General features: G+C 32.0%; 1 protein-coding gene across 3 annotated transcripts; it reads left to right on the plus strand.

The window, feature by feature from the left end:
* Positions 1–91: 91 nt before the first annotated feature.
* On the plus strand, positions 92–13,328 carry LOC148278202 (cytochrome P450 9e2-like). 3 transcript variants are annotated; one of them, XM_088231772.1, is made up of 10 exons: positions 92–213; positions 6,984–7,147; positions 7,781–7,909; positions 8,019–8,227; positions 8,308–8,443; positions 8,944–9,036; positions 9,503–9,724; positions 10,114–10,214; positions 10,290–10,458; positions 12,706–13,328. In XM_088231772.1, exons 2-10 carry the CDS (start codon positions 7,006–7,008, stop codon positions 12,873–12,875), a joined length of 1,371 nt encoding a protein of 456 aa, XP_088087898.1. In that variant the 5' UTR covers positions 92–213; positions 6,984–7,005; the 3' UTR covers positions 12,876–13,328. The 3 variants fall into 3 exon arrangements, with proteins under 3 accessions (XP_088087898.1, XP_088087896.1, XP_088087897.1); XM_088231770.1 differs by lacking the exon at positions 92–213 and adding an exon at positions 4,574–4,785; XM_088231771.1 differs by lacking the exon at positions 92–213 and having other exon boundaries at positions 6,744–7,147.
* The last annotated feature ends 1,446 nt before the right edge of the window (positions 13,329–14,774 follow it).

The following is a 14,774-nucleotide window of genomic DNA, read 5'->3' on the forward strand; positions in this document are numbered from 1 at the left end:
TTGTAGGACTGAATAGAGATGCAAGGCGGTAAAATTACAGCGGTATTTTACGGGAATTTTACCAATACGGTAAAATACAAAAATACGGTATTTTCGGTACCGTCAAACATGACAATTTTGCCCAGCCATGACAATTTTGCCCACTGCCGAAATCCTTAACAAAATCAAATATTAAAGTAAGAAATGTTACTGGTATCATTAGAATTACATTTGGTAAGTATATTTTGATAGTTCCATGGCAAAACGAAACATTTAGTTTACCGCCAGCTTTAGTTGATCACTTAAAAATCATGTTTTTGCCATTTACTTCATTTTCTTTTATATTTTTTACTTTCTTGGATAATGTTTTTTCAATGTAGTATGTAGCGACAACCCTAGACGTGGGCAAAATTGTCAAAACACTAGCTAAGAAATCTAAGACAATTTTGCCCACATAAATATCTATTGTGTTTGTTCAAATAGATATACAAAAATACGTTCTATAGCGTCTTTATTATGTATGCAATGAAATATATAAAACTTACTTACCTCCTTTCAACACAAACTCCGCAACAACAAAAGTTTTGACAATATTTGTGGATATACACAAACAGACCTTCAAGTTTAACTTCAAATTTCAAGTGATCAACTGAAGCTGGCGGTAAACTAAATGTTTAGTATTGCCATGGAACTATCAAAATATACTTACCAAATGTAATTCTAATGATACCAGTAACTTTTCTTACTTTAAAACTTGATTTTGTTAAGGATTTCGGCAGTGGGCAAAATTGTCATGGCTATGTTTGACGGTACCTAAACTAAGTACCGGGCCCTTATCGCAAGATTTCAATGACAGATAGATTCGAAATTCGGCTCGATTCGACAGGGGTGTATGGGAGACGAAGCGAAATCGAACCTTCGCTTATTTACATAGTAAGGTGTCTTTGTTTTCGCTTTAAATCGTCTTTACCCCCATACAATGCATATAACGTTCGACCATTTTCGTATCGTTTTTGTACAGAAGGAAGGTTATTTTACACGAATGCTATTTAGGTACCTGTCGTTTTGGAAATTCGCTTTTGTGTTTTACAACTGTCAAAAAGTTATCGGTTTTTGTTTGCGAAGTTTTAAATCATGAAACCATCATGAAACAGTGTTAAATAGTGAAACAATAATTAAATTCAATGATAAATGAATAAAGGGGCATATTAAGTATGAATCATCATCATCATCATTCCCTTTTCGCACCTAATGATGCATAGGGCACTGCATTGGTACACGGTACACCAATCGCAGTGGATCTTTTTTGTTACGTGATAGTAAGATGATCAGTCTTACGCTTAAGGTACCAGTCCAGGGACTATGAAATATCTCATGTAAAAACACCATTTAAAATAAATTATTCGCATCAACCACTACGGGAATCGAACCCGAGACCTCTTGCATGGCAGGCAAACGCGCTGACCACTACACCACGAGGCCGACTTAAAAGTATCAATACTGAGGTGTAAAACCTAAAAACGGCCGTGTTTTAACAAATGTAAGTAGTGCCCTAAAATATTATTTTATTGCACCTTAACATTTCACTGATTTCTTTGCTAAAATGTCACTTTAAAAGTCACTATCCCGATGTTATCAAAAAATTAACTTTTTTTATTTTTTTTTATTTATTAATAAAACATATAAGACATGAATATCATGATATTATATTCCCAGGAGTTGTACGAGAAAACTCATTTGGGACGGTACATAAAAAAAATAGTACATTTCTTGTAACAATACATGTCTACCATATTAGATTTTATTGCATAAACAGAGTGAGCTTATTATTTATTATAGTAAACTTAATGTTTGCTTCTCTCTTTATACCTAATGTATTAACTGTGTTACAAGTTACAATCAATTTTCAAGACATCAAAACTAAACTCCTACAACATAACATGTAAATTAAATGCTTTTTAAGATTAAAAGTTTAAAGACAGAAGTCTGTCATTGTACATTCTGATTTAAGATGTTTATTTTGTCTTATTTCAGCAATTTTAAGGAATCTATTCCGTATAATTAAAATGAAATGTAAATAAAATGTAATACATTTATATATATATATATATAAATGTATTACATATATATAAATGTATTGTGTTCTTTAAACCCTGTCACATCCGAAACTACAATGATATCAGTATGGGCAAGAAGACATATTAGCATATTTAAAAAAATAATGAGAACAATTTTTTTTTAAAGAAAATATTTAAAAAAACAAATGGTTGCATACTTCTGCAGGGGAGAAGCGAGGGGTGCGCCGCCACGCGGTTGACGGTATATCAGACTCCCCCCTCCCCCCTCCTCGTTTCTCTTTTATTTCTGTAAATTTTATTTGTTCTAAAAAATTATTTTAATGTGCCAATATGTCTTCTTGTTCATACCAATAATCATGGTTTCGGATGTGACAGGGTTTAAAGAACACCGTGTATAATTAATGTAAAATGAACTCCCCTCTAAACACGAGTTTTCAATTTATTAGAGAGGTAGAAACGTTATAATTAACCATGTATGTACAAAACATTTATAACTTTATACCTTGTCAAATTTTTTTTTTTCAATAAACAAAAAAAAAGCGCAGCTGACTTGCACCCCCGCACTACTGGTTCCTCCCCTGCAGATGTAAGCAACCATTTGGTTTTTGAAATATTAAAAAAAAAATTTTTTTTGACTCATATTTTTTTTTAATATGCCATTTTGTGTTGTTGCTCATACCGATCATCATGGTTTCGGATGTGCAAACACGCTGTATTTATGCAATGCAAAACAAATCAATCTGATATACGTACAATTTCATTATTTCTGAAATTCGCTTTGCATAGTGTATATATATATATATATAACGCGGTACGTATAATCTGATCTGTATTAATTCCTAGTTTCTTTTGGCGTTATTTCTGTATAACGCGTTAGTTGTTTCTATGTAACTCGGGATGAATGATCTCACTAGTATTAATTCGGGGTTTTTTATAGCGCGGTTTCCATACAACGCGGTACGAATTAATTGCATTATAGGAGGATTAATGGTACTAATTTTTTTTTCTACATAACGATCATATTATTATTATTGTCTGAATCATGTTTTCTGCACTTTGTTCCACTCATCTTCGGTTTAGGCATAAATTATTTTTTAAATTACACATCAACAAAAAAACACACTAATATTATTTTTATTACATTTTATTCAAAAGTATTAGAAAACCTCTTGTGTTTGGTATGGGATTATATAACATAAACTGAAATACAATCGTAGTTTTGTAGTATACATAATGGTAAGATGATCAGTCTTCAATCCAGAAACTAGAATAACCACATATTATTATGAATGAATTATTTCATGTCAACCTTGTTGGGAAGATCTCAGGAATAGTAGACAAACATGAGACGGACAATTTAATGGAAAACACCCACAAATACTACACCACATATTACATACCATAAAAATGAACAACACCAGTAAGTAAAGTGATCACTCAAACCAATCAATGATGATCTTTCGGCTTTATTCGGCGGAACTAAGGGATGCAGATTGACGTGAGTGGAGGCGAAAGTGCTGGCTGTGATAAGGTCTCCTGGAGGCGTCTGGTGATGTCTGAATTTTCCACTTAGGAGCGGATGTGGAAAAGAAAAATAAAAAATTGTAAAGGTGTATATTATGATTGGCAACAACACTTTAAAGACTAGAAGGAATGTGTATTTGACTACACATTTTTATCCATTTTTGCATGATGTGGTCGTTGTTGATAATTCTCAGATTATGATGAGCACTGGTTTGCATGTTCCTGGTAATTACTTAAGAAAGCGTCAGCATAGATAGGTTCATATTCATTGGAATAGGAATATATTGATATAGGACCAATCTGCCGATGGTTATGTCTCTATGCTGAACAACATCGCTCTGGATGTTGATCTGTTCCATGGATCGATGGATCCCATAGGTTTTTTTGGAGCAGGATTCTCCTACTACTTTGACAATAGTCTATGTATGTATTTTTTTCTTTTTATAATATGTACGTCTTGAATTTTAGTTTGTAATGTATATGTTGTTTGAATTAAATGAATAGAATATTCCCATCCCTCTCAGTAAGTGACTGGGCACTTGATCCAGTTAGATCTAACTCCTTACCTGGCTGAAATTCCTAATAATTCCTTTATTTGTTCAGAAATTTGTCTACATAAATAGAATGCTGAGTGTGTTCAAAATCTAGTTGCTTTGTTTACAAAGATTTTAACATAGCTCACAGTATTTTTTATGAGTTCTCCAAATTATGTTCTTGAATTATTCAGTGAATTAAATTTGCTGCAATCTGTCGGTAGGTAGGAATATTGATTCTAATAATAGAGAGAGTAGAAGCTCAAAAAAATAGTAGGTTATGCGTCGTTTTCCTCATACAACCTTGGTAGGTTTTTATGTGACAAACTAACTTTTTTATAGGATTTACTGAAACACGTCATTACAATAAAAAGTCTAAAATGTTTGAATAGAGCCAGTTGATTCCATTCTTTTAGATAGAAGTATCATAGTATTTAAATATTCGGTAAAATGTTCTCATTTACAACGAGAGAAATTTTAATATACCTGTTTGTTGGATTGTTTGTGTTTTTAATTTGTTTGTCTAAATACAAAGAAAACTTATTTCGCAAAACTGGCATCAAGTATCTGAAGCCAGATCCAATATTTGGAAATTTATTTTGGTCTGTAACCGGTAGAGAGCACATTTCTTCAGTTATAAAGAAACTATATGATTCATTCCCAAATGAAAGGTATTTATGTTAAAATGCAAATCACTTGTTTTTTTATCTGATTTATTTGTATTCATTAAAAATTCTTCGTGGCCATTTTGCCAGAGAAATCAATATTGAGTTCTACAAGTTTTCCACTAATTCAATAAATAAAAATGAGGAACATTCTTAGAAATAATTACCTTTTTGGAGGGGTGAAGGTGATGAGTTTTTGCACAACTCAATCATTACAAGCTCGACAGCCCTGGGTGGGCCTTGGCTGAATCCAGGAGTCTTCTCCACTCTTACCGGTCTGCTGCCCTTCCTCTCCAGTTCCTCACTTCCAACATTGACATATCTGGGCTGATGCAGTCCGTCCATCGCATTTTGGGCCTTCCTGGTCTTCGTCGTCCTTGTGGTACCTCAATATAGTAACCGGTTATTAACACTAGTGTTTTTAAATACACTTGAATTTATTTTGAAGATCTGCTAGATTTAGAAAGTACAGAACTTTCCATCTAAAGGTGTTATTATAAACTAAACATAAATGTACAAAAATTCAAAATCTTGGTACATCTAAGTACTAAGTACATGGGCTAAACTGTGAGAAATTAAAAATATAGAATGAAAGAACTGAATGAATAGAAGCCGTCTCAGAATTCACCAATCACATAATGAAATCGAACCATTCTTTCGATTTATTTGAAATCAAACTCCTTCACTCTTCAACAAATAAAAGCTAAATAATGAACAGTTTAGAAAATCAAGAAATACAAAAAAAAAAAAACAGAAAAAACATTGAATAGTAATATTATATTTAATAATCTCTTATTTATAATATTCCCGCTGTACAAACCCCCCTCCTTTGTTAGCCTCCCCCCCCCTGTAAGTACCTAGATTTTTCATTTTTTCATACAACTTTTCATGCACGAGCGCCAATTATACGGACTATTAACATGTCCATCTTTAAGTATTTGTTAAATTTGGTCATGCCATGTCTTTCTCGGTCTTTCTCTATTTCTGCATCCATCAACTTTACTCATTTCTGTATATTCATATATGTTTAGTTTATAACTACACCCGAAGATGGAAAGCTCTGTGCTTTTCGAAACTAGTAGTGCTTTAAAATAAATTCAAGTGGTCTTAAAACAAAGTTTAGTGTTTTTTTTTATATATTTAATCACATTATTCCACAAAGTTAATGCCAATTTGTTTCTTTTTTGGGTGATACCGTGTGTGATGGATTTGTTCCGACGTTTCGACTACCATTGCAGGAGCCATCTTCAGAGTAAACTGAGTCGAGTGAAGACGGCTCCTGCAATGGTAGCCGAAACGTCGGAACAAATCCAACACACATGGTATCACCCAAAAAAGAAACAAATTGATAACAGTGACCGTGAAAACCTTTGTACCTATTTAAGTTAATTCCAATTCAACAAATAATATACAGAAGTGTTTTTATTTATTTTTAAATTAAAAATCTGTGATTTTGAAATATATTGACATGGTGTGAAAAGGTAAATATAACATATGTATTTAATGGGGTGTTTTTACACTGCCATATGGTTGGTTGGCGTGCATTACCGCCAATATACAATTTTGGCAAAAAATTATATTTTCAAATTGGGGGATTTTAAATTCTTATTAGATATTCCCTAATGTATGGGAACAATAGTAGATTTGATTTTAAGAACAGTTTTCACTGTCCCTGGAAAATGGCGATTTAATAGATTGGTGGTAAAGCACGCCGACCGATGATATTTGACAACCCCTTGATAAGCGTCTAAAGTGTAAATTTGAAAAGTATTAAATTATTTCATCAAATTAACCTTTCCGAGCCCGGACATGAAAAAAATCCGCTAGTTCGGGGGGACATACCAAGAATAACCATTTTAAAATTATGAATGTCATGCTTATAAAACTGTCATAATATTTCTACTTTTCTACAAAATTCATGCATTTTTTCACAAAATGCTATTGCGAGAGGATGCCGTAAGACATTGGGCGACTCTCGCTGTGACACGTTGAACAGCGCTGATTCAATGTCGCGCCACTCATCAGCATGGAGGTACAGCGGGGAGTTGGGAGGAAGAATGCACGTAAAATAAAAATCACAAAATCCGTATTTTTGTGGTCATGGTTGGAAAAATGCCACCAAATAGCAAAAAGCTTTATAATCAAATATTTTTTTGCCAGATTGGTTCCTTCGTCCTTTCGAGAGCATATTATTTTGATTTTAGATATGTGGCTTTTTTTGAATTCATGAATCCTGCTATTTTATTGAAAGATTTAGAGCTGGTAAAAAAGGTGACAATAAAAGATTTTGATCACTTCCACGACACCCCATTGAGAATCGACGAACAAGCCGATGAAATTTTTGGGAACACTCTCATAGCACTTAAAGGTAAGTCGTATCAATAGAACAAAATAATAATTTTTCCGTTTATATTATGTCTGTCTCCAGACGGATGAAGAATACAGTTCTGTATGTGAAATAGAATCAGAACTCTGGATCAGGTATAAATCCTGAAAAAGGAAATCGAGCGGGGATTAGTCGGCCTCGTAGTGTACTGGTTGGCGTATTCACCCACCAGCTTGAGGTCCGGGTTCGATTCCTGGCAATCTTAATTTGTTTTTATAGTTATTAAACACTGCAAGATCACCTTTTATCTTCATGCATCAGACGATCCAGATACACCCCACTTGGTGTTCCAACGGGTGCAATGGTGATGGTATATATCGCGGGGTACTTACTACAAATAGATAACTTCAAAATCAGCATTTTTTTAGTTACCCACCTAAAACACATTTTTTTAGCCTCCTCCATGAATGCTGCAAATAGACAAGTCATGCATTCAAATCATCTTAATATTATTTGAATGAATCGTGAGTACAATACAAATGTGTTTTTAGTGGGTAACTAAAAAAATGCTGATTTTAAAGTTATCTATTTGTAGTAATTACCCCACGGTATTACTTATGTTAGTTTTTTTGTGAAAATGCTGACTTTGAAGGTTTTAACATGAACCATTTTCAGGAAGGAAATGGAGGCAAATGAGGTCAGCTATAAGTCCAGCATTCACCAGCTCCAAAATGAAATACTTGTTCAGCTTTATGTCGGCTTGTGCTGCTCGAGGTGTTTCATTCTATGAAAAGAAAGTATCTGGTATGATACATTATAATATTGCCTACTCGAAACCTTCACCATTGACATAAGATTATACTCCATTTCTTTATATCTATTTATTTTTATGACTTGTTTTGAATTTTTTTAGAGAACAGTAATTATTATGAAGAGGATATCAAATATGTTGCAAGCCGTTTTACTGCTGATGTGTTAGCTGCAACATCTTTCGGTTTTGATATAGATTCTCTCGAACAGCCCGATAACAAATTTTATAAAGAAACTATCAATTTGACAACCACAACAATCTGGTTAATGTTGAAAATTACAGGATACAGAGTTTTCCCAAAGATCATGACGGTATTGGAAATATTACAATTTTTCAACATTATATTCGATCAAACATAAGTGTTTAAAATACCTAAGTTTTGATGTTTTAGGCTTTTGGAATAAAACTAATGCCGCAAAAATCAATCACTTTTTTCAAACATCTTATTCAGCATTCGGTGAAACAGCGAGAAGAAGGCAGTATTTATAGACCTGATATGTTGCATCTTCTGATGGAAGCTAAAAAAGGTAGCTTCAGTTTTAAAGGGTACAGGATATAAAGGAAGTTCTTAGTTTTGTTTTCGTTTTTAAGTTTTCTTAAAATTGAGAAATAAATTCAGGCGTTGCCTAGTATGCAGGTGATATAATTCGATTAAAGGTTTCAGCTCTTTAACTTCAAAAACATCCACATATGAAAGAATTGAAAGAATATAGCTGTTTAAATGTGGGCAGAATGGTGAACATTACACAGTGTGTAAAGTGGCCACTTAAACCAGCCAATTACAGGTCATAAGCCCTGTAGATGCCTAGACTTCTATATTACCTTCTCTAAAATTTTCTTCATCTCTGTTCATCCATCCTTTATATCCTGTACCGTTCATTTGTTAACAATTATATTTTTCAAAACATTGATCTGATTTACTCAGTGCATGAAAATATTATGTTATTTCAAATACTTGTTGAAGATATACGTTATGTATAAAATGAAATAGGTACTATGTACTAAAATGGCCTATTTTATTCAAAAGGAAGTTTGAAACAAACTGAAGTTGGCGATGAAACTGCTCCACAATTTGCTGCACCTCAGGAATTTGCTCCTAAAATAAAAGTACAAAAACTAGGTGAGTAAGTTGGTTTGCCTTTTTATATTAAATAATTGTAAATAATTGGGAGGTCAGATGTCTTGCAGGGCAGCCGCTGGCACAGCGAGGGTTCAAACTGTTCAACTCGGTTATAAGCTTAGACTATACTCTGTCTGCGTAATATATCAGTGTGAAAGCACTACAATTAATGAAATAAATCATACACGTATAAAACATGTGAGTCTAGGTCCTGTAAAAATACCAAGAAAAAAAGTTAAACACCACGAGGCGACTTGACCTTCCTTTAGGGAGGGTCCGATGTCTTACAGGGCACCCGCTGGCACAGCGCGGGTTTAAACTGTGCGACTCGGTTGTAAGCTTAGACTATACCCTGTCTGCGTAATCTATCAGTGTGAAAGCACTCCAATTAATGATGTAAATCATTCATGTTTTGTAAATAACTATTTTTTATCCGAGATTTTAAAAACATTATATTTTATTTTAGAGTGGACTGATAATGACTTAATGGCTCAAGTAATGAGTTTTCTACTAGCTGGACAGCAGACAACTACTACTGTATTCAGTTTTCTCATCCACGAGTTGGCAGTGAATCCTGATATACAAGAAAAGCTTTGGGAAGAAGTAGTTGGAGTCATGATAGAGCTAAACGGGGAGCTGACTTACAGCGCTTTGTTACAAATGGAATATATTGATATGGTTGTGTCAGGTTAGTTGAATACTATTTGCTTAGATTAAAATAAAATGTCATAATGGATTAGGTTAGGTTCAAAACTCTGAATACAACCGATATAATTATCCAGTAGAAAATTTATTTACCTATATAGGTACTTTAATAATTTGGTCATTTGATCGTTTATTCGCTCTAGCTGTCATGTATACCTACATATTATTAAAATGAAATTATTCTTTCATTTTTTTCAAAAAGACCTAAAACTATTCAAAAACAAACTTAATGAAAAGGAATTTCAAAGTATTAAAAATGGTAATATGAATGTTAATGAGTAGTAATTAATAAATTAATTCATGTTTACTTCAATCACTTTTAAATGTGTAGTTTTATTACAAATGCACAATCAATAGCTATGTTTTTTTTAGAAACTATGAGGAGATGGCCAGCAAAGCCATTTGTTAATCGGCTATGTGTTCAAGATTATGATTTGGGACCTGTAAGAGAAGGGAGTTCCGATCACATAAAAGTAAAACTTTTTTTTAAAAACTGACATTTGAATACTTATATCTACAAAAAACATAATAAAATATTTCCTCTTTAGGTGAAAAAGGGAGAAACTGTTTGGATCCCAGTACTTGCCATCCAAAATGACTCCGAACACTGGAAAAACCCACAGGCATTTGATCCAGAGCGTTTTTCCAAAAGTAACGCTCATTGTATCAAACCACAGAGCTTCTTAGCCTTTGGATCTGGACCCAGAAATTGCGTTGGTTAGTCTGAAAATGTGATAATAATATGGTACTTATGTACAGTCTAAACCCAGGTCCGCTTCGTAATCTCAACACGTTGGTCTACCATGAAAGGGATCTCAGAGGACATGAAATATTTATTTAAAATGGCGTTTGAACTACAATATTTCTTGGTCCATGGACTGACGTATGAAGCATAAGATTTATCATACCTTTATGTGACAAAAATTATTAAGATTCACTGTGGTTGGTGCTCTGTGCCCTATGCACTGCTAATTTTCATTTTAATAAAAATCGGGTTGTGGTCCTGTGGCTAGTGTCTCGGACTCAGGGACCAAAGGTCTGTGGTTCAAATCCCGCTCTACCCCAACTCGATTCCCATTTTCTAATAGTGAGTTATTTACAACTCGTTGAAAATGGCACTCAAAATTAAATATTTGGGTAGATCATAAGAACGCAAATATTTCTTTTTACAAAAAAAAAAAAAATTATGGAAAAAGAATGATGATGATGTACAGTCTGTCAAAAAAAGTAGAAACTGATTGAGGGCACTGATGATTTAATACTTTTCCTCTTATGATAACACTTAAAAAAGTGTAGTATTTATTTTATTTTTTTATTTATATATACGCCCAATGGGCATTTTTATGGACACATTTATAAATAGAAAATTTTTATTAAAAAATTAGAAAGACTCAATGGTTTATAGTAGACTTTGTGGAAGTGGAAGCGGGAGAGAGGTGTTTACAATTGAATTTGATTCAGTGATCATTTGAAAGAAGACAACTTGTTATCAAAGAAATCAAGACTGGTATGTTTCTTGGCAGACCTAAGAATTCTGGGCATAGGTGAATGAAAAGCATAGTTAGTTCTATAATTATCGGTATGAAAGAGTAAGTTTTGTCTGAGGTTTCTAGTTGGGATATTTCATTTTACAAAGCTCAGTAGTTCAGGCGCATCGAAGAGTGAGTTGAGAATTTTAAATAGGACTATAAGGTCGGATTTATTTTGACGGTCTTGAAGAGAAGATATATTCAAGTAAAATATAATTCCGAAATCATTTATAAAACAAAAACTATTTCGTGTTTTTTTTTTAGGGCCTTCTACCAAAACTTGATAACATTGGCCACAAACAAGTTACATTAATAAACATAAGAACAATATAAACAGAAAGGAATAACAATATAGACACAAACAATAGACAACAAAAATAAAAGTACAAGAATAATATCAAAATATCAATTGTAATAATAAACACATAACCAAACCAACATAAATTGAAATAGACACTAACAGAAAAACCCTCCAAAACCTGATTCTGCCTATTTCGCAGAAAAGAGAAACTTACCGTAAAATATTAGAAGGAAGATAGAACTTTATTAAGTTATTACTGGAAAAATTACAACAAAATAATCAAAATATTAACAAACATAATCTTATATTAAAGATAAATTATAACTTTTAAAATTAAACACCAGGAATTAATAATGACGTTAAAATATTTTACATAAACCTAAAAATGTAAGATAAATTTATTGTAAAAAAATAAAGAATTAACTTAAACATAATTATTTCAATAAAACAAATATTACAAATAATAATAGGGAACAGTTTGAACATAAAAAAATATGAACAGAATTGATCAATAAACAATTTGCACAAGAAAAAAATTTAATAAATGAATTGGAAAGGTCATAAAAAAATAACGTTTCCGGAATTAAAATCCACCATAGTTCAGATTTTAATGTTTTCTATTATTTTGGACAAACTGTCTGTGTTATCTTGAGAAATATCTTGAAATGGGGGGGACAATGCATTAACATATTTTTTTTAAAAATAGGTAGATAATATTATACAGGGTACCTAAATAAAAAAATGCCACTAAGAATGTCATAAAATTCACATTTTGAGTTTTATGTGGTGGATGTATTATTATATAAATATACTCATTACAAAAAAAAATCATTTATGCCAATTTATAAATAAACCACTTTGTTTTAATGTTCGAAACTTAGATTTTGCAATTATATTTACACACTGAATTGATATTGAAAGGTTTTGACCTCTATCATTATAATAATAAGTTATTACTTAGACATAAATATTATTGTGTCTTGGGCGTCTTGGCCAATTTACATAATTTATAAACGTTTTTATTACTTAGTATAAATGAATTTATTAGGAAATATTAAATGTAGACAAAAATTTTGCAAACAGGGTTTTCTGAATAAACTCTCGATTTTTATACAAACTTATTTGATGTTCCAGGTTCAAGGTTTGGGTTGCTAAATTTAAAAGTCATGCTGTTCCACTATGTGTATCGGTTTAAATTTGAAGTTTGCCCGAAGACAGTAGTTCCTCTCCGAGTTGCTACAAACACACTCTTTATGGAGTCCAAAGACGATTATTGGGTGGGAATGAGACTAAGAAATTATTAATTACAATAATTATATTTTACTCGAAAGAGATGTGTTTCAAAATGTACTTATGGTTCTATAAACTTATTGCTTGAATTAAGAAGGTCGTTACAGTAAAAATGATGTTAGTATGTAGACAACCCTAATTTCCTATTTTAAAAAATACAGCACAAACGATAAAACTGAATCTTTTAAAATCTATATAATGCTGAGACAGTAGGTGTTCATTTATTGTTTATAAGATATCAATATTATTTTTAGTTTTTTAAAAATAAATTGTATGGGTGAAATCATACAGGTATGTCAATACTTGCAGCTAAACAGTGGAATGATGTATCCAAAATGAAATCTTCAACCTATTTTCTTAATTTTAAGTTTTTATCAAAATATGATTATAGCTCATGTTAAACTTTTTTAAAAGATACGAAATTTTTATTTTATTTGGTAACCCAATAAATAACATGAAAAACCTTATTTTTTAATGTTTTTAACAATTCCTATATTGTAATCATAGAATTAAGAGTAGTCCAGAAGGAACGTAGAATCATATTTGAATACATCGGACTGTGTCCAATAATTCCCCCACTTAGACACACTTCCGTCGCGCGCATACTTGAAGTCATTGAGTAATATTGCCAGATCGCGAAGAATATAACCATAACACAAATGTAAGGTAAAAAAAAACAATTTGTTAATTTTTCTAAAATTTTATTGTGCAATCGGAAACATTGATTGACACAACAGAGTAGATGAGTAAAGGGTTATTTAATAAGAGTAGTTGAATTAATGAATTTTGAACTTAAAATATAAAACAAATTTTAGTTTACATAAAACGGATATTTTTATGTCATGTTAATTAAAATTTTATGTTTTAAAGATAATGTCGGCCAAATGTTCACCACGGCGTTGATTAATCCGAGGTTCAATTTTCATTATTTCTCTTGTTATATGAGCAAAGTAGGGTAAAAAATTTTACTACCCTGGCAGCACTAACGAAATTTTCATTTTGTTTCTTGGACAATCTGACATATGAAAAAATACTGTTAGGGGTGAAAAAAACTAAGAAGAAGAAGATGGAAAAAATAATTCAATTTTTCAGTAATGCATTTGTGACAAACATCAATTTGATAATTTCACATGAATTGTGATTGCATCCTGTTTCTTTAAGATCCTAGCAGTATTTCTACACTTTAAAAGGACACAACACGGCATGGTTAAATTCGAATCAGGAGTTGCGTACTGAGCGACGTCTACAAAGAAACTAATGGGTTAAAACGTAAATCTAGGTACACATTTATGAGTAGTTGAGTCGCCTTCTGTATGATATGCGTATGCGGTTTCTGGACTATTATTAATTCTATGATTGTAATATTAATACTCTATGAATGGACAATGTCCGCAAATAAATAAATAAAACCGCTTTTAATTTGTTCTACAGATAAATTTATCTGTGGTACTATAATTGTGTTGATTATGTGCCCGACCATTGATTAATAAATCAATGTGTATTAATAAATCAATGTGCCCGACAAACTAAAAATGATCAAGGTTTTTAATAAATTCAAGCTGAAAGTAAAAATATTAATCTATCAGCCACTTTAATTCAAAGTTCTTTTAACAGTTTGTATTTAATTTTCAGTACAGTATTGTGCACGGTTTTTCAGGGACATACCGCAAAACTTCGGATGAGCATTTTTTATGATGTCCTTTTAAAAATCTTCTAATGATTTTTAAGAAAATCACTTTAAAAATAAAAAAAGAGATTTGAAACGTATTAGACTAACGAAACGATACGCACCGGAAGCGGACTAAAAAAGCGATAGGTGAGGTGTAGGGGTTTATGGAGGGGATGCTAATCCGAGATATTAAGGGTTTACTTAATATTAAACGAGTGTTTTAATAAAAAATATTGGGATTAAA

This window comes from Micrasema longulum, unplaced genomic scaffold (assembly GCF_059751315.1).
Source record: "Micrasema longulum isolate JH-2025_06_02 unplaced genomic scaffold, ASM5975131v1 h1tg000914l, whole genome shotgun sequence".
NCBI lineage: Eukaryota > Metazoa > Arthropoda > Insecta > Trichoptera > Brachycentridae > Micrasema > Micrasema longulum.

Coding starts and splice junctions, on each gene's coding strand:
- LOC148278202 (XM_088231771.1), top strand. CDS start 6,880: ATGGTTGGAAAAATGCCACCAAATAGCAAAAAGCTTTATAATCAAATA. Junction 7,148..7,780: donor CACTCTCATAGCACTTAAAG/GTAAGTCGTATC, acceptor AACCATTTTCAG/GAAGGAAATGGAGGCAAATG. Junction 9,725..10,113: donor TATTGATATGGTTGTGTCAG/GTTAGTTGAATA, acceptor TGTTTTTTTTAG/AAACTATGAGGAGATGGCCA.